This window comes from Astyanax mexicanus, chromosome 1 (genome assembly GCF_023375975.1).
Source record: "Astyanax mexicanus isolate ESR-SI-001 chromosome 1, AstMex3_surface, whole genome shotgun sequence".
In the NCBI taxonomy this organism is placed as follows: domain Eukaryota; kingdom Metazoa; phylum Chordata; class Actinopteri; order Characiformes; family Acestrorhamphidae; genus Astyanax; species Astyanax mexicanus.
In genome coordinates, this window is record NC_064408.1 from 34,534,565 (window position 1) to 34,555,111 (window position 20,547).

General features: G+C 35.0%; 1 protein-coding gene across 1 annotated transcript in view; it reads right to left on the reverse strand.

The window, feature by feature from the left end:
- The window catches only part of si:ch211-26b3.4 (connector enhancer of kinase suppressor of ras 2), a 48,202-nt gene that overhangs the window by 26,589 nt on the left and 1,066 nt on the right, over nucleotides 1-20,547 (reverse strand). Inside the window, exons 2-8 of the mRNA XM_022680848.2 lie at nucleotides 8,183-8,346; nucleotides 6,352-6,554; nucleotides 5,311-5,398; nucleotides 4,743-4,784; nucleotides 3,774-3,893; nucleotides 3,584-3,643; nucleotides 3,404-3,472 (exon numbers count right to left, since the gene is read on the reverse strand). Coding sequence (XP_022536569.1) covers nucleotides 3,404-3,472; nucleotides 3,584-3,643; nucleotides 3,774-3,893; nucleotides 4,743-4,784; nucleotides 5,311-5,398; nucleotides 6,352-6,554; nucleotides 8,183-8,346 — 746 coding nt within the window. The remainder of the gene's footprint in view (nucleotides 1-3,403; nucleotides 3,473-3,583; nucleotides 3,644-3,773; nucleotides 3,894-4,742; nucleotides 4,785-5,310; nucleotides 5,399-6,351; nucleotides 6,555-8,182; nucleotides 8,347-20,547) is intronic.

Consider the following 20,547-nt stretch of genomic DNA (forward strand, 5'->3'; position numbering starts at 1 on the left):
TTGGGCTTATTCTTCATACTTTCTAGGCTATGTGTAATCACATTACCTACAGCAGAGCCTTTGCCATAGTCTGATATGCACCTCCCCAAAATGTGACTTTGATTACTACATTAAGCATTGTTTTCCTGTTTTTGCATTTAAGCCCCTTGTGATGCCTTCACCTTCTGTGTTGGAAGAGCAATTTCCGAGTGATGCAGACAATGCAATGCAAACGTATAAACACCCACAATAGTGTAGGACTAATACAAGCTACACATGCCTGCACAAAATGTCAAGTTTGGGTCAAGAAAGCAACACATTCAGTTAAAATTTGCCAATCCTACCATTGGTGGTCAGATTACCAAACCAGCAATTTTGTCAACCAAAAAATGGTCCTATGACTGTATGTATGAATGATGCAAAGCTTGCACATTATCAGTAAAAGTAATCCAGTAATGTTCAGGTTCTTATTCTGGGGTTTAAGTTACTTCTCTTTTCCTGCCAGCCACTGTTCAAAATCAAGGGCACAAATGTCGAATGAGGCAATGACACTCTGCTGATCTGACACAGGCCTTGCAACTCAGGTATTTTTATAACAACCCCTTTCTCACCTGCGTACACCCTCCATGCATCTGAACACTGAGAAAGTTCCACAGTACTAGGACTGTGCATTGACATGATCCCTCCAATATGTTACATATCACAATCTTTAGTAAAATATTAATAAAAATCAATAGTATGCTTTTGAGAATTGTTGCAGTATTGGAAAACATAATGTTGTGGTACTTAAATATATCAATATTTTTTTACTGCCCATCCATTACTGCTGCAGGTCTGGCTTTCGCTGATTAAAAAACCTTCTGTACCTGCATGAAGAAGAGCACTCTAACAAGGTAGTCAGTCACTACCCATCTTGTGTGATAAGTGCAAGCAGACTGTTACCCATAGCAACAGTGAACCAATGAGGGATATCTGTAGAATGACAGATCGCCCCTTCAATATAAAAAATGAAACAAGAACATGCATGTGACAAAAGTAAATACAAAGGCAAGTTGGGAACATGCTATCAACCTGTGATTGTTCAGAAAGAGGATGGAGAGAGGGGAGAGAACTTTGAGCTGGAGTTCCGATGGCTTCAGCTTGTGGTAGGAAGCCAGTCCCCCCTCTCTGATAAATTAAGCCAAAAAGGAGAGATAACAGATTTTAAAAAGAGGAGTGCAAAGACTTTTCGGGTTATATTTTAGTGTAGCTTGATTTATATACCTTGTGCGTCTCGAAACGTGCACAAAGGCATGTACTAATTCTGTTAATTAATCATGTGTTTGTTTTGGGCGTAACGTGAAACTTGCCTTTCCCTTTAAGAGCCTGGTGCACTCTGACTTTAGCGGATTGGTATTTTAATGGCGCAGCACTTCTGTGCAGCAGAGGAAACTGACCTGCTCGCTCACAGTGTGGTCATTACAATAATATTTTTTTTTTAGTATACTGTTTGTTTTTGATGTGTATGTGAATGTCTGATGAAGAACTGTTGTCTAGGTTGCTTTCAGAGAGTGCAGCACCTGTGTTTTCCGCTGCCAACATAGAAATACGCCAGACATTTACCTGAACACTCCTTGCTTCCAGACCACCACTCTTATCATTGTAGATATATTCGTACACTCTGTCTGTCTTTTAGTGGTGCAGGCGTAAGGTGTGAAAAACAAAAAAAAGACTGTTCAATGGTTGTAAGATAGCAATGAGCATTGGGACGTGCCTTGCACAGGGGGTTAGATAGGACCCTTAATTTCCATGTGAACATGGTAGAGATGGTATTTAAAGGACATTAGAAATAACAGGAGGGGCTTAAGGCATGTCTTCCTTCCAAAATATTGTTATAATATAACATCCCTTATGCTAAGCAGTTAAAAAAATATGTGCCTATCAAAAGCTATGACAGACCCAGAGGATGCTGTTAACACTCTTTATCCAGTCTAAAGTCAGTAAGTTGTCATTTTGTATTTTTTGTCATTTTTTAAAAAATGAAGTATTTTCAGTATTGCTATAGGCTGACTTAAATACTTAATTAAATCGTAGCTTAATTACTTTAAATATAAGTAAAAGTTAAAATGTTATTCCTATTTTAGATCATTCATATTCATCATGAAATTTTGATACAATGTAAAGAACACCTGGCAGATTCAATTGTTTTCAGATAAAAATAATCTCCTGTTTGTCTACTTGTTTGTTGTGGCAGGATGGTAATCGGTCCAACATGGGATGGTTTTCCCTGCACTTTTTTTTCTATTCAGCTCGTTCTGTGGTGTTGTGTAACACTGCAGTGTTGTCAGTGTATTGATTAAATAAGTGCGTGAAAGGAGGGGTGAGAAAGTGAGAGATAGAGAAAGATTTAGAGTGTAAAGAAAGAACCAAAACCAGGAGATAAAAGAAAACATAAAGCAGAAAGAGCGAAAAAATTAAGCAAGAGAGTAAGCAAGAGTGGGGGAACCAGCACATAGTTCCTCTCTCACACACACGACTGAGTCCATTTTCTAATCGATGGCAGTACAACACCTCGGGGCATTGTGGGTAAATGGGGTCGCACATTTGTGCGCTGCTGCAGGCCGGCAGCTTTGCGAGAACGGACTCTCATTTTCCATCCGATCGCGCGGCTAAGAATAGCAGCAATCACTTTATCGGAATCAGTTTAAAAGCTTTGCTTTGGGGCTCACCCATATGTGAAGGCACTGTTTATTTTTCACAAGTGTGGCGATGACAGTCTGAATAAAGCTGAATTTTTACTCCTGTTTCTGGCTGGTTTGTATTTATTTGAACCTTACTTTATTTTTTACTGCAGTTTAGAATAGTGTATTAATACAAAATTCAGTATTAGTATTTTATTGGCCAATCAGATCAAAGCTTATACTTCTAAAATTTTCAGTTAATTTTGGCATGTTAAAGCATAAGGGGTGTGATTGCTGTTACTAGGCATGGTCAGATCAGATTAAGTAATTTAGAATCAGAGCAGATCCAGAATTTGATTCTAGCTCTTTTATTCCCAATCCAGTTTAGAAACTTTTTACCATAGTGTTCCTATAGCATCCTCAAGGCACCATTGCATACATTACTGCCCAGCAAAGGACACTGAGGAGAGTTCTCAGATATTAAATTAAAGAGTAACTAATGCTAACACGCTAACTAACGATAAAAGTCTCTGTACAGCAGCAAATTGGATCTAAGAGGAATGTACAATACATTAAAGTGAATACATTCCCTGGATGTCTATACAAATATTTATACAAAGCACATGTCTAAATGAAATTATTTGTTGTTTAAGAAGAAAAAAACAGTTCCTCTATGTGTAAATATTCTAGAAAGAGAACCAGGACAAACAGCACTACATACAAAGAGATACCAAGCACACATACATCTACAGACTAATACGCACCACAGTCTGATGGTTCACTTGAATGACCTCATCACCTGCATGAATCTTCTTACACAGGTCAGCAGGAGACTGCAGGGAGAGAGAGAGAGAGAGAGAGAGAGAGAGAGAGAGAGAGAGAGGTGAGTTAATCATATACTTATTATTCTTATTACAAAATTGCGAGCAGAACATTAAACTTACATTCTCTGTAGTGCCTGTTATAACATGGAGACCATCATAGGTGGACTTAATATACATCCCCTGGGAGGGAGAGAAAGAAAAAGAGAGAATATTGTAAGTACTGTACTGTTTTAGCAATAATGCCATTTGTATTTTTTTATTTCACATAAACTGTATTTTTGAAAAAGTTACATTATTATCATTTACTTACTAGGCCTTCATTGGGCATGACATTGGTCAGGTGAACGACCTCCAGGTGGGCAGACTGCGAAACCAACGAATCAGACGACAGAGATATGATGTGTTCACAGATACCAGATAGAGTCTTACACTATGAAAGGAAGAGTGAAAGAAATATGATGAACATTAGAAGTGTACATGTCTGGCCTCATTACAATTCAATTCTTGATTTAGAATAAAGCATGAGCAATTTTTTTCAATGATTTACATAACTATATTAATCCAAAGGGGTTCAGAAAAAGGGAATGGACTTTTTACAATAAGGTGATTTTTTATTACTTTTCTGACTGAGTTGGTAGGGGTGTTATAATATACAATGAATAATGCTGAAGCAGTTCTGGTTTTACATTTATTTATACGTTTTGAGACTTTTGTTGACATCACAAAGGCCACTAACTAAAATGACATTACAAAGGTCCCTAACTAGAGAAGCTGTTCTGAAGACATCGCAATGGCATAAAACAATAAAAGCTCCTCTGATGACATCATAAAAGCTGCTAACAAGAGTAGCTGTTCTGATGACATCGCAATGGCATAAAACAATGAAACCTCCTATGATGACATCATAATGGCACCTAACTCAGCAGGTTACTCTGAGGATCTCCAAATACTTCATAACTAGAGAATCTGCACTCATAAGATCACAGCAATCTACAACTGTGGAGGCAGCTCTGATGAAATCACAATTACACCTAAAAAAGACAGCTCTGATGACTCACCACAGTGGTCTGTAACTCAGTACTGACTCATTATCAGTCATTCAAGGTGAAACCATCAATAAGAGCATTCACAGTGAGCAGGTGAGTCCGAACATACATACATACACGCAAGCAATATGCTGACAAGATATTTTGTTGCATAGGTCTGTGTGTGTGTGTGTGTGTGCGCGTGCATGCGTGTGTGTGTGTGCATGTGTTTGTCTGTCTATAGAGATACTCACCACATGTAGTATCTTGTTTTCTGTTTCATACACAGTACAGTCCTGAAACACATGAATTATTATTTTTAGATGGATGGATGGATGAGTGGATAGATAGATAGATAGATAGATAGATAGATAGATAGATAGATAGATAGATAGATAGATAGATAGATAGATAGATAGATAGATAGATAGATAGATAGATAGATAGATAGTATTTTACATGTTATTGTATATTTTAAATACAATATATTTATTTAGCTATAAGTGAAAGCTATAAGAATGTTTTATGCAAAACAAAACACTGGCACACACAAAACAATTTCACAAAACTTTTACTAAATTACAACTTGTAATACTTTTACTAAATTTTACTACAAACATGAGCGTGGTCTAATAAGGGCATTAAAAAGATATTTAACGTATCAAGTTTCACTATTCTATTTTTACACACTATAACCATGCATTTAATTGCTGACAAACCAGGAACTTGCAAATGCACACACACAGCACTCAAAACACACACAAAGAAACATACATCCACACAAAAACATGCCCATGAACACAAACATGCTCGCACACACACCTGTTGTACTATGGTGGTTAACTCGAGACAGAGTTGGACAATGTTGTTCTTCAGTACCGAATATTCAGTCACACTGACAAACGGTGACCTGAAAACGAAACACACACATGCAAACACACACACACACACACACACACATACACACAAACAGACAGGTACAGTAGGTGAGGGTTCTTATTAAGCAGATGTATGCACACAATCGTAAAACAATTAAATGAAAGATATAATTATACAGATTTTTACTGATAACGCACAGAAATATTAAGGAACTAGGAAATATTGCAATACTGTTGTTGAAATTACTGTTATTGTATATTTATATTATGTGTTATTTAGAAAATGTGTAGTATTTGTCTTGTAATAAATAGCAGCAACTAAACATTTTATTGTAGTTTCTAAGCTATTTGATAAGACACTAATTTGATAAGACAAAAAGCTATTTAGCAAATTTACATTTATTGCTTTGTTATGAATATGGTTTACGGATTTATTCAAAGTTACTGAATTATTAAAAACAAAATTACAGTAATTAAATAATTAATTATAGGCACAAATTAATGTACAGTAAATATTAATATTCATAGCAAAATACTGAAATTTAATTAAACAATAAGCTTAAAAGCTAAAAAGTTAAAAGTGTCAACTAGTTTTTCAAGAGCTGTGCTGGTGACTTCTAACCCACTGCCCCGGACTTTCTGAGATAACCAAGCACTGTGGCCTTTAGCATCGTTAAGTGTGCAGTCAATGCACATCAATACTGTAAATTCTGTCATTCAGTTCTGCTGTGCATCAGGGGAAACTGCTTAACAAGGTAATGTAGTTCAATCCAATTTGGTTTAATACAGTTTAGCTCACTTCACATTATCTAAAAAATGCATTACTTCATCATTATTGTGATTGAGAAAACCTGTGCAATATAACAATTATATATTATATATTTGATTTAATTAATTCGATTCTATTTTTAATGTTTTTTTGCATATATTTAATTCACCTCAGTTCAGTTATGTGGTACATTTGGTCTGTACTGGGTCAGTTTACCTGTCCAGCCAGGCTAGTAAGTTCTTTGCTGCTCCTATTAGATCAACCACAGATGTGAGGAAGTCATTGGGTAGTCGTCGTGACACTCGACCATCATAGTGACCCCCACGGCGACGGCCAGTGATGAAGTTCTGAAGGTTCTTGGCTGAAGCGTTGAGTTTATGGGAGAGAGAGCGGAGATTCTCTGTCTCGAGACCATAGTTCTGAAATACAATACAAGTCTGAGTTCATCAAGAGGTTAATAAAGAACACCAGTGTGTGTGTGTGTGTGTGTGGGTGGGTGGGTGGGGGGTGTATGTGTGTGTGCAATACTAGATGCAATCTAAAGGTGGCGATTCAACTGCATTAATTTTGAAACATTAGAATTGACTGGTATTGATTTTACTGTAAGTACCAGTAGTTTTGTACTGATGTGGACAAATCGTGTTTTAATATATTTTTAATGTAAATATAGACATAATAAAACATAGAAATTGGGAATAAATCCACCTGCCCTACAAACCAAATGTGAAAATCATTAATTATGTACTACTGTATGGATTTTATAAGAAATGTGTGGAGAAAGTAAACCTCTCAGCCTGTTTACATTAAACATAAAAATACAAAAAACTTTGGGTGCATGGTTTATACCCTGTCACGCTGAATGTCATTTGACATGGGACTCATTGATGTTTGGGTTTGACTTTTACCATGTCCCATATATTGAATGTGGATATGATGCCAGAATCGCTTTTCTGTTTGCAAGGACAATTCCACAATAGTCCTCACTAGTCACACTGCGCTGTCCACCGTGGGTGGTAATGTCTTGTATCTGGTACACACCTAAAGCTGTCAGAAATGGAATGCCCTATCTATCTGGATCCTGCTATCAGGCTTTACTTAACTCTGATCATTCATTTCTCCTTGCCATGAGCACACTGGCCAGTGTTCAACCTCACTCACAACTTATACAGGTGTGTGTGTGCTCCCATGCTGTTCCCTGAGGTAACACTTGTAATAAACTTAGCTACTGGTATCCCATTACTTTTGACATGTCAGTATTTTGTTTTCCCCAGTGAACATTCTGTCTTCTGACTGCATCTAAAATTTGTTTTTTTTAGTACCATTGGAATGGTTGTGATTATGTTCACGTGTGTGTGTGTTTGTGTGTTTTCCTTACTAATTTAAGAACAACCGCTGTAATATCCTTCTCCACAGCAACACAATTATTGTTGTCTTAGCAACCCAAAACACTGTCTCTCGTAATTAGTGTAGTAGTCTATCTTCTAATATTTTATTGATTTTTTTCCATTCAGAATCTCTCTCTCTCTCTCTCTCTCTCTCTCTCTCTCTCTCTCTCTTTCTCTCACCTCCCCCTCTCTTTTTCTCATTCTGTCTGTCTCTGTCCAGAATCTGCACTTTTCTTTAGTAGATGGATTCACTTGCAGCCAATAGAAATGTGTAAAAACAAACACACACACACACACACACGCACACCACATTTTCAGGCTGTTTTTCTTGTGTGGTTCCTGCTGAGTGCTAATCACAGAGTGCGAAGTAAAGCGATTAGTTTCTGTGGTGTCATTAATGCAAAGCAAACACGTCATTTAGCTGTCTCTCAAAAACATTCAAACAAACACACACACAAATTTATTTATATTTATTCACTGCATGTAATTTTACTGTTTTTATTCATATAAAAAACTGTTTATCAGCAGATTTTTGTAGAAAATGACCATAATGTGCTGCACTATGACCAGAATGAAGCTCTAATTACATTGACATACGAAATGAACCATTTATTAACTACCTCACATTAACACATGCAAACATAACACAAGCACACACTCACCAGTGCACAGAGCAGGTCCACTGCCTCCAGAATGAGCTCCTGATGACCTATTCGAGTGACCCCCAGCTCCTCCAGCTCTTGATGGGTGATGTGCAGGAGCTGCTCCCCTGAAATCCTTTCTCTCTCAAACGTCCGAACATACTGCAGCAAACAGTCATCCAGACCTGACAGAAACAGAGAGATTTTATATGTTAGAGTTCTATTAAAAAAGGTCATCGAAATCTAAGATAAAAAAGAACAAAATGATTTTGCAGGTTTATATTAGATTTTCTTCACCACGCAATATCGTATTTTTTGCATTTAATCAATGAACGTCTATTTACATACACAAGGCGCACCTGATTATATGGCGCATTTAAAGCGGCACTTGTTAGGAACAGGGGTGTCGGCATGTTTCCTAGGGCTGCAACGATTAGTCAATATAATCGACATTGTCGATTATTTAAAATTGTCGACTACAAATTTAATTGACGACTACTTGTTAATTTGTTAACAGTACCACATTACACAAAGTGCTGGGGACAGAAGCACAATAGTAGATGGGTAAATGTCTCACTCACACAGTTCACACTCAACTTAGTGCCCAAGTGCCCAACTACATCAGATTATTACACATTTACTCACTAAATATCAGTACTTTTTTTTTTTGTAACCTCTCTGAAATCAACTTTTGCAATTTGGGATGTCTGCAGTAATGTTGAAATCTTTATTTCATTTAACTTTATGAGTAAAGGGTAAAAATGAACTTAATCCACTTAATATGAACTTAAAGCTATTTTTTGCAATTTTTGGCTGAATATTTTTAATTAGCAAATATTTGGCGTATCCCTACAATTATGCTATAGATGGTTTTGTCATCTAAACAGTCACTCCATATTACCATATTTTTCACACTATAAGGTGCACTTAAAATACTTTAATTTTCCCCAAAATCACCAGGTCTCTGCCCTACAATTGTATGTTTTCCACTGGATCCAACTGATCAGCTACTTAACTACACATTAGAATGTTAAACATTATATATCATGATACTATACGATACATAGTTATAAAGAAAGAGTTTTAGTAAAGTTTCTCTAGTGCACTACTGCATTAAGCACTTGCTCTTTCGCCATTCAAAGGTGCTAGCGCTAGCGGTTAGCTGCTAATGCTAATGCTTCTGCACCCAGCCTTAGTAGAAATCTGGAAATCTAAGCTTACTGTAAATAAATGAAAGTGATTTACTCACCCAAGGAAACAGTTTTCAGGAAAGAAATGTGTATAGATTAGCATCCAATGCTTTTTTGACTTAATTTTTTTTTTTTTTTTACAGTTTTGTTTACTAAGGCGCTTCTCCCAGAGGTAACACCCTTGTTCCTTACTAGTTTTATGCAATGCACCTTATAATCTGGTGTGAAAATAGACCAGAAACTAGACATTCATTGAAAGTGTGCCAGAATACAATTACATCATTGCTTTGAACCATAAGCCAATCTTTGCCCCAAAAAAAAAACACTGTTACTGCAATTAAAGAAGCATGAACTGATATTTTTGAAGATGGCAGCCTCACATGGTCTGTCACATTGTGTGTTGGTTGTGCACATTAGCACCACACATATTCAATGTACTGTACGCTCAAAAATGGTAGGGACAGTTTAGCACTTGTTGCTGTAACACGTGGAACCCTCTAGTGGAAGTTTTCAGTAATACACATAGTCCGTAGTCTAGATTCTAGAATGTGAACATTGCAATCCCAACACAGCCAGATGGCCAAACAGCAAGTATATGTGTAGCCCAAATACAAACAAAGTAATACAAATACAATGCACAGCCATTCTACATACAGCTGTACACACATGCATTAAATAATGTACTAGTACCAAAGCTATCATATTTTGAGTAAGACTATATTCTTCTCCTTCTGATTTTTTTGACCAAAAAATAAATGCAATAAAAGGTATAATTTTTACTCTGGTTCATGCTCATGCAAATCACCACTATCATAAACCAAATTGTTCCAAACCAGTGAAGGAAAAGTTTTTTTTTCTTCCTGTGAACATTTCCCCAGAATCCCTGGATTGCCTGGATGCTCTGAATTATGAGCATGTTTAGCAGTCGAAGTGCAAATAATGCTACAATAATGCTGTGCTAAGAACAATAAAACAGAACACCTACTCCTCAAAGCTGCCCAAGCCAGTGAGCTGCAGTGTTCGCTTACACATAGTAACATCATAATTATTCATAATTATTTTACTCCAACTTAAGCTTTGACTTAACAGCTCCAGAACATCCACCTTAATGTTTTTGCTTTTGTTATATGCTCATTGTCACTGTCTAACTAGAAAATGTATGTTTTCCCTACTCATGAGATTGTCGTCCAGGATTTCCCTATGTTTTGCTGCATTCATTTTACCATCTACCTTCACAAGGCCTTCAGGGCCTGCTGCCAAGTCGCATCCTTAAAGCATAATCCTGCCAACATCACAATACTACTATTTTACCTAACACATGTGCATTCTGTGTTTGTCTTGCATGCACTGCTGGAATCACTCTCATTTCCCACTGGGGTGTATTAAGTCTTATCTTTTCTGACCTTACCTCATCTAGGCTATAGGGAGCTTCTGAAAGTGCCCTTACAATGGGACTGAAAGGAGCTAAATAAAATAAATACATATTTAATTTATTACTGGTATAATAACTATGTGTGGCTTTTGCCATGCAGGAATTGTTGTGATGTACATGAGCCAGTAAAAAAAAACGTGCCACCATATTTTTTAATCAAATGGTTTTGGGCAGTAGTATGCCAATATTTTGGCAACAGAGTGAATATGAATGTTACAGATCAAGTGTTTCTTTCCTGATAATAATTATTAGTCATTTAAACATTACTACAGCAGAAAAACTTGACACTGGCATATTATATTTTATCTCTGAAATGCAAAAATATGCAACCTGTATAGGACAAAAGAGTTTTATAAGTTTAAACTTGTACCCCAATTATTCCAAGCCCAGGGGTCAATCACAAAGACACAAGCATTTCTGTGATAGATGTACAAAGCATGTGGTTTTACAATATACCCCAAATTTTGCATTACACATATCATTTGAATATCATCGCTGTCCAATGAAAAACTTGTACTGTATCTCCAAAACAGCAATGTTAAAGCAATGTAAAGCTGCTTTATGACAACTTTTGTTGTAAAAACCGCTACGTACATGAAATTTATTGAAAAGAGAAAGATAAAACCTTCTTAACTTAACCTTCTTTTACATAAGTCAATGTAAAAAGAGTTTATTTCAAGTAAAATCAAAAGATATCTATTGCTCTATTGGTCCCTTCTTCAAGAAATATTTTGAAACAAAGGACAGTTTTTGTGTTCAAATTATGTAGTAAATTACAAATTGAAAAAAATGGAGACACTTGTTTTTCATTGAACAGTCAAATAATTCAATCAAATAAACAAATAATTTTGCTGATTTACTGAAAGGACACTCTCTGTCAGCATTCATTCCATGCACCTTGACCTGGTAAGGCCCATCAGTATTGCTGTGTTATATTTGAACTGGGAAGTCGGAATTTTCAAGTTCCTATCTATCTATATATATACTGCATAACGTATTCTCAAATGATGTTGCTAGCAATGCTAACCTGACACAATGCTAACAACAATAGCGAGCTGTTTAGATGTGATATAATTTTCAGGTTATACATTGGAGGAAAATGAAATGGAGCATACATGTGTGTATTCCAGTCAAGAGAAGGAAGTGTCCACCAAATGACTGGTCTTTTAAAACCACCATTCCACATACAAACAGACAGAACATTGTAGAAAAACTAACAAGAAAAAAAAGCAGGTGTACTTCAAAAAGAAAACAATGAACTTCATAATAAAAATAATTGCCTAGCTTTTCAACCACCACATAATGTTACACTGACTGGGAAGCACCCTCTAGAAAATGTGCTAAAATAGTGATAAAATGCTCTGCAGTGTGTTCAGTGGAGTGCAGCAGTGCTCTATCTGCTTATTGCTCTGTTCTTACCATGACCAATTCCACAGCAGTGGAGAGTGCAGTGGAATTTCTCTTCCTGCGCTGATGTGTGACAATGGGAATTTTTCATTTTCTCAACATTCACCAGAAATCCAACTGCACAGTACTGCACACACACACACACACACACACACGTACACACCGACACACATGCACACATAAATGTATGCACACACTGACTAAATACAGCTCAGATCAAAGACTCCAGCCGTATGCCCACATCTGTGGCGTGTGCGTCCTTCAGTTTAATTGCCACTTACTCTCAAGGCTGCTTCCATTCTATTAGCATGCGCCAGCTATCATGGCTTCCTAGCAACATTTTCCTAGGGATGGCGCTGTAAGCCTCATGCTATGGGAATATAAAGTCTTTTATTTCCTTAAACATGCGCACGCGCACACACACACACAAACACACACATACACACACATATGTACATATATATACTGCGGCTCAAACCCTTATATGACAACAACTGCAACATCTGCTGCTGGTGAGTCTAAGCTAAATTAATTTCTAAAAAAGGATTATTCTGAAGCACAAGACCATTGGTTTCCCCGAAATGTCAGTGTCAGAGATTTTGTACTAAATATGTTGGAATATGAGGCGCCACATGCTACATAGCTAAAAATCCACCAAAACCTTACAGTTCAAGTTCAACCAATAGGGAATTAGCAAAGTTAACCATTCACTAGCAGAGAACAACACAGAACATAAATACAAATGTAAGAAAACAACATGCACTGTAAAAAAAAAAACTGTAGTTTTTACAGGAAAACGCTGGCAGCTGTGGTTACCAGAGTTTTCCTGTTAAAATTACAGACGATAAGTAAATAACTCTACTGAAAAAAAATGTAAATTAATTTACAGTGATTGAAATCACTGCTAAATTACAATAATAATCTGTCAAGTTTACACAAATTAAATGTTAATTTTGCATAGCAGTGTTCTACATAAAAATACCCTTTCCTGTATTTTTTACCTCTAACAAATGTCTTTAGGCAAAAAGTTCAGCAACACTAAAACAGCATGGCTAAAATCCACAAATAGAAGAATTTTGCACTTAAACATCCCACAGTGAAAGAAGGGAATAGCTAACAGTCCACTGTTATAAGATCAGCACTTCTGTAAAGTGTAACAATCTGAGCTAAAAATATATTAATAAGAGACGAGCCTAGGCATTCACAAATAGTTTAATGCTATTGTGTGAAAACTATACAGTTCTATAAATAGGAGAGCAAAATGGCTAAAAATCATAACATATTAGTCCATTATGGGGCTCAAAAGTATTATGTTCACTTTTACTTACTTGTGTGGGACCAAAATGTGAAACTTAGAGAACTACTGCAGCTCATTTACCTGGTATATAGTCTTACTGTGATGTTTAAATTAATATATTAATATTAATACATTTTTGACAGTTTGTGTTTTGCACTTCACTAAATTTCCTAATATATTGCTGTTGTCCATGTTATTCATACATTTTAATCATTTTAATCACTTTAATCATACATTTAAGTCTTGTTCTCCAGACAGTAGACCTTTTCTTGCTGTTGGAAAAATTAGAAGCCCATAAACGAATTAATGTATAATACTGTTATGAATCAGAGAGTTAATAAGACAGAAGCACATTCATAAACAGTATTTATCAGTTAAATAAAGGATTTTGGTGGCCACAAATACTTCTATTCACAAGAATTTATTAGACTTATAATGTATAAGAAATGTGCTTTCATGCATTATATTTAATATATATTATATATATTCTTCTCTTAAAGCATATCTATGAAGTAATAAATAAAATACTCAACATGCATTGATGTTATATCAATACAATCTGATTTATTTTATACAATGACTATGTTGGAGTAATGGTATAAACTGTATAAAGATATTCAAATACTGTTTTGTTAATATACATTTCAGTGCCTTTAAATATGTAATTAAAGCCATATGTGGGTACTCTTCAAGGTAAAGTGAGAGTAGATAAAGTTATGTATCATGTATATTACTGTATATTATGTATCATGATATCACAATTTATCCCAATATGATAAAATAATGTCACATTTCCGTACATGGAACTGCTTCAGAGAGAGACACACAAAGCGAGGGAAAGAGAGAAATAGTGATTGACTGCAGCATAAAAAATGGCCCAAGGTAAAAACACAAATATTATTTGGACAGGTCCCAAAGAACTGAGTATCATATCAAAATCAAATTAGAGTTACAGCATAAATTATGATTGTGATAAACATGTACATAAGGGGAGCACCACAATTTCTTCACTTCAGCCACAGTGTATCAGGCTTTTGGGTATTGCATGTTTGCAGTAGGAATTTAGCAAGTTGAAACAGGGGAAACCCCAACCATATTCGCCCCCCCCTTACCCCTGAAGTACTGAGAGAAAGGGACTGAAAGCTGCTGCACTGAACTGCGCTCAGATCAGCCACTGAAGGTAAGCGTCTCACAGCCTCCCACTGAGACAGATGAGTCACACGCAGAGGAAACCCTTCACAGTATCACACACACACACACACACACACACAGGAAGACACGTGCCATCAGACTCGGGGGGATGTACTGGCTCAAACACTCAAACCATCATCATCATCACAGGGAGACACATTGTCCCCACACATGAATCGCTTGCTACTGTATTTTATGCACTCCAGTCAAACACATGTGGGCGATCTTTCCATTGTGTTTTTGGTTTTATTTTAGTACTTGAAAATAAAATTCTTGGTAATATTTAATGAGTTTATTAAAAGAGAAATATTGTAAAAATGTATTTACTTATTTACTTATCTGCCTCTTACAGCAAATAAAGGTTCCCAACCACACAAGGGTTGCAGTGGTAACAGGTTTTACTGTACAGCATTACATGAAAATACATGGCTTAGTTACCATACCATGTATGTTTGTTCATTATTTATTTAAAAAAAAAAAGCGCAAACGAACAGAGAATCCCTAAAATGTGCCGAGGTCATCTGTTAGCCACCATTGTGGCTAAACCACTCTAGTACTGCAAAGACTGGCTGCTGTGTCTGTTAGCACCATATCTTTAACCTGACTGTTAGCATCATGGCTAACCTACTAATCTAGGCGTTGTAATACAGATTTAGAATAACATGCAGAAAAGATATAGGCCTATAGCTAATAGCAGGATTTCTCTATTAAACCAGAATGGTCCCCTTACCCTGTCAACTATCCAACTATCATCTTGTAATCCAGATTGGAAAAACAATTAGTTAGCATTGCAGCTAACACGCTCCAAGCCTCCAATTCTGGTAATGTGTTAGGATCATTGAACTACTGTCATATTAATACTGTGAAAATGCAATACACAAGTACACTTAATAACCACACTGTTAACCCACTATTCATCTGCACTTAAATAAATTAAGCCTGTTTTATGTAAAAAAAAATGGATATTTTCAAACATTAATCAACTATTTTGAGTTAAGTGAACATGTGTGTTCTTTTCCAATGGCTTCTGGCACAACCTATTTGCAGTGTGTAGTGATTCCCCAAGGGCAACCTTAGGTAAACTTGTACATCATATATTATATTTAACTGCTTGGCCTCTGTGTTAAGAAAAAGCATCATTTTCTGTGTTAGCTGTGCTTTCAGTACTGTTCACTCTATCGCATTTTCTTGTTTCATCTACTTTTCTATGAGTATAAAAATTTACTTAAATGAAATTAAAGAGAAGACTTAATACAAATATTTAAATTATATTCACCTGACCATCACAATTAAAGTAGAATTATTATGCAAAGCAATTGATATATACTAAGAATTATATACTATCACATATTTTGTTCTGTGTTCTGGTTAAGTTGGTGGAAATTACATTAATTATGTAATTCTTACTAAAAGCAACGTATTATAATTTAGTTATTACTAATTTTAGTAAATAAAATATATAAGTTTGGGAAAATCAATTATAAAAATTATATTACATTCACTTAAAATTTCTTAGGTAAACGGTTACAACTAAAGTTCTGAGTTTAGTTAACTTACTGGGTTTTACAGTGCACAATTACAAGTGCATCTGTTAGTCTAGTATGTAATGCCTAATATTTGGTGACAAAAAAGTGGTGCTTATTCAGTCAGTCAGTTGGTTTATAAACACAGCTTGTCTAGTTCCTGTGAAAAAGTACTGCCAAAAGAATTTGACACAAATAAAGGAGCAGATAAACATGAACCTATTGGCATCATGCCTAATGGTAAAGCTGTAAAACAGTGTCATACATTGCTGTTTAACTTATAGCAAAAGCTGGCAGCTGTGGTTGTTGGAACTTTACTGTAAAAAAACATAATAGCAGCCAACACTAAAATGTAGCACCTTTTCAAGTCTGTTTAATTCAACTTTTTGTCTTTGTACTAATACAGGGTTGTGCAATGTAATAGAAAAATGTCTGGCTAAAACTCTCTGGTGCAGAGACAATAGACAAGACAAGACAAGGACAATGTACACAAGAACAGTACTGCAGGTCAGAGGTAAAAATAAAATACAAAATACATTAAATAAGAAATGCAGCATAGATGTTGTTGTATATATATATATATATATATATATATATATATATATATATATATATATATATATATATATATATGATCATCAGTATTCAGGTGCACAAAGGAGGTATATTATCTATTTACAGTGAAATAAAAACACTACCACTACACTACTATCTGTGCTGTTTTTTATGTTTAATATAAATAAATATACACAATATGGACAAATGTATTAATACCTTATTCACTGTTTTACAATATATGGGGTAATTATGTATGGGGTAATGTATCCTAGAAATGTTTATCTTACATTTGTTTGTAAAAGTAAATGTGTCTATTGTCCAGGGAAATCTTACTTCTCGATTTAGCATTCAGCAACCACAGCATTAGTGAAGTCAGGATGTTGGATGATCCCCAACTCGTTCCAAAAGTACTGGATGGAGCACAATATAGTTTTATTTTTTTTTCTAGTAAATTCTGGCCGCTGTGGTTCCCAGAGATGCACTACCATATTTTAAACGGTTTGGCAGCAAACCCGAAAGTCCTAACTTGGTGTCTCAAATACCTGATGTTTTCCTTCCAACAGTATAGGAGCACAGTTTTCACTTTTACTGTATAACATTATTTACTTTTTAACAATAAATATAATAAAAATAAATAAAAATAAAAAAAGTATAAAATATTAATATCGCAGTGCACAGGCATTTTCAAACAATCTGCTCAAACACATCCTCAACCAGACCCTATATGGGTCCATACACAATTTTGAAAGCCATGTGAAGAAAGAGAAGGTCCTCAGGATGCTTTCATGAAACACTACAGAAAGATACATCAGCCTGGATGAGCAGAACAGCATAGTCTAGACTGGGTGAGTTGTGCATTATTGGTGTTAGTTATAGGCAATACATTTTCTTTAAAAAAAAGTTTAAAATTTTGTAACTCTACAGTAATAGTTCAAAATTCTGGTACTTTGGAGAAGTAGTTCTGAATTCAGAATTCAGAATAGCATAGACTGTATGAGCCACTGTATTATTGGTGTCAGTCAAGTGATATTTTTTCTTAATGCTGAATTTAGGAAATTTGGTTTAGAATTCAGGACCTTAATTTTTTTAAATTCAGCAACTGTAGAGTAAACATTCAGAACAATGGAACTCTACAGTAGTAGCAGTAGTAGACTAGGTGAGCTGTTGTATTATTGGTGTCAGTTAGGCATTTATTTTTCTTAACATTTAAACTGAATTCTGTAGTAAACATACAGAATTCTGGACTAATTTTTTCAGAATTCTAGAACTCTATAGTAATTGTTCAAAAGTCTTTTAATTCTACAACTCCAATAATAGTAGTTCAGTATTCTAAAAAAAGTCAAGACAAAAAGTTCAGTCCTCTGAACGTCAAGAACAGGGGTGGATTAGATGGATCGACTGGGACAGGTTAGTGGTTTGGAGATTAACTCTGTAGCGCTCCAGGAGCAGGGTTAGTAACCCCTTGACAAGACAAGTAGTTACGAATTTTTGAACACTGGAGTAGTCGTTTAGAATAGAGTTCTGGAGTTCTAGAGTAACTCTAGTGTAAAAGTTTTTCTAAAAGTTTAGAAATCTGCAACTTCCAATTGATAGTTTGGAATTCTAAAACTCTGGAATAATAGTTAAGAATGCTGGAGCTCTAGAATAAAAGCTGACATTGCTAAAACCCTAGAGTAACAGTTTAGAGTTCTAGCTCTTCCCATTTCAGAGCAACTGTATCTAACGCTGCCAACTATAAAAGCTTCTATTATACTAAGATTGTAGCCTTCACCTAGAAATTGTTCTGTATGGAGAACAAATACTGTACATAAAAATAAAGATGGTTTTACAAAAAGACAAATCTCTACTGCCCTAGAGTCTAATAACAAAGCTCACATATTTAGATGCTCATGGATTTGATTTACCGGAAATGAACTGTTGGTTGTTAATCACATGATATTCTTTTAACTGAAAGGCCTATTTACATTTACACATCTGTTGAACAAAACTGGACAAAAGAATCACCCACTGAAAGGTTCTCCATGAAACTAAAATCAGTTCTTTTATGTCTCCTTACTTCAAAGACCCTATTTTGGCAAGAGTGTATAATATTGAATTCATATGTGCATATGTTAAATTGCAGTGTTCTCGTAGTGTAGCCCAGCTGGACTGATGGTGCTGCATGAACACTACAGATGTTAATTCAGTGCTGGGAGTTCTCATACTTTCTGTACATATATAGATGTATAACCAATAGTGACCTAATGTGAGCAGCTTCTGTTGTACAGTTACAAAATATAAATGTAAAAGATCATTTTTTATGGCCTTACTGCTGCCAGAACATTCAATATAATATAACCAGAAAATAACCACAGTAACATATGTATACATTTGTATACATTATACAGTAACAATCACTATAAAATAAAGACTCTAACACCAAGACATAAACAACACATGCAACTATTTTGTGAAAGAAGTGGGCTGTTCTTATATGGGGCCTGCAAATGAAAATAAAACTTGCTAATATGAAAAAATAATAAGAAAATATACAGAACCTCACCAAAATGTCTGCTAGAACACAAAATAAACCACAAAATAATTTAACAAAAGCTACCAACACTACTTCTAAAAGTCCTTTCTTTTTAACTAAACTGAAACTGCAAACTAACACAAAAAGCATCATGGGAGAACTGCTTTGTCATCATACTTTTAAATCACAAAATAAAGCAGGACTTTTTTTTGACGAAATGTAAAACAGAAAAGGCCAGGGGTTTTCCTGCATATTTTTTGCAGCTATAAACTGAAGTAATCTATATAATACAGTACATAAAGTAATATATCTAAATAACAATAACAATTTTGTGTAAAATGACAGACAATGTTGATCATTTTTATTTAAAAAAAAGCAAGCTGTCATAAATAGATCATTCATATCTGGGGGATTGTAGTCTTCACCTCAAGATTGTTCTGTATAGAGGACTAATACTATATTCATAAAATAAAGGTTGTTGAATGATAAAAGGTTTCTTTTCTTTACTAAAAGTGCCCTAAAACATCCAGTCAATCTAAAAAATGTTTCTTAGAAAATCAGAACAAGAGTGCTACTAAAAGTAATAAAAGTTTTAAATTAAATATAAATCTTAAACAAAACTCAAAAACTCACAAAATACACAAAATACAGCTCTGGAAAAACTTCAGTTCCACTTCAGTTTCTGAAACAGTTTCTCTTATTTTTCTATTTATAGGTATATGTTTAAGTATAATTAACATTGTTATTTTATTCTATAACCTACAGATAACATTTCTCCAAAATTCCAAATAAAAATATTGTCATTTAGAGCATTTATTGTCAGAAAAATTGTGAAATAACAAAAAAGATGCTTGGCATGTTCTACTCCAACAGTCTTACAGACTGCTTTTGGACAACTTGGTTTGGTAGATTGTGATCATCGATCGCAATTTGGTAAAATCAAAGAAATTCATCATTTTTAAGTGGTCTCTTTTTTCCAGAGCTGTATAACATTTGCTACTTTTTAAGAGAGATAGAAAAGAAGAGAGAATATATAATTTTATTTTATTTTCTTGCAGTGAAAAACTATATTTGACAGTGATATAACTGCACAAAAACGACAATTATTTAGCATACAATTACAGCAAATGTTGCACATTTTGCAAACAATGAATAAAGAATTGCCAGCTAAAAGCTGTTAAAACAGATCAGTCATATATGTCACTTATTCAAAATCAGATGAATATACATTTTAATACACAGTGTATTCTTGATATTTTAAGGTGATTTTCCAGGG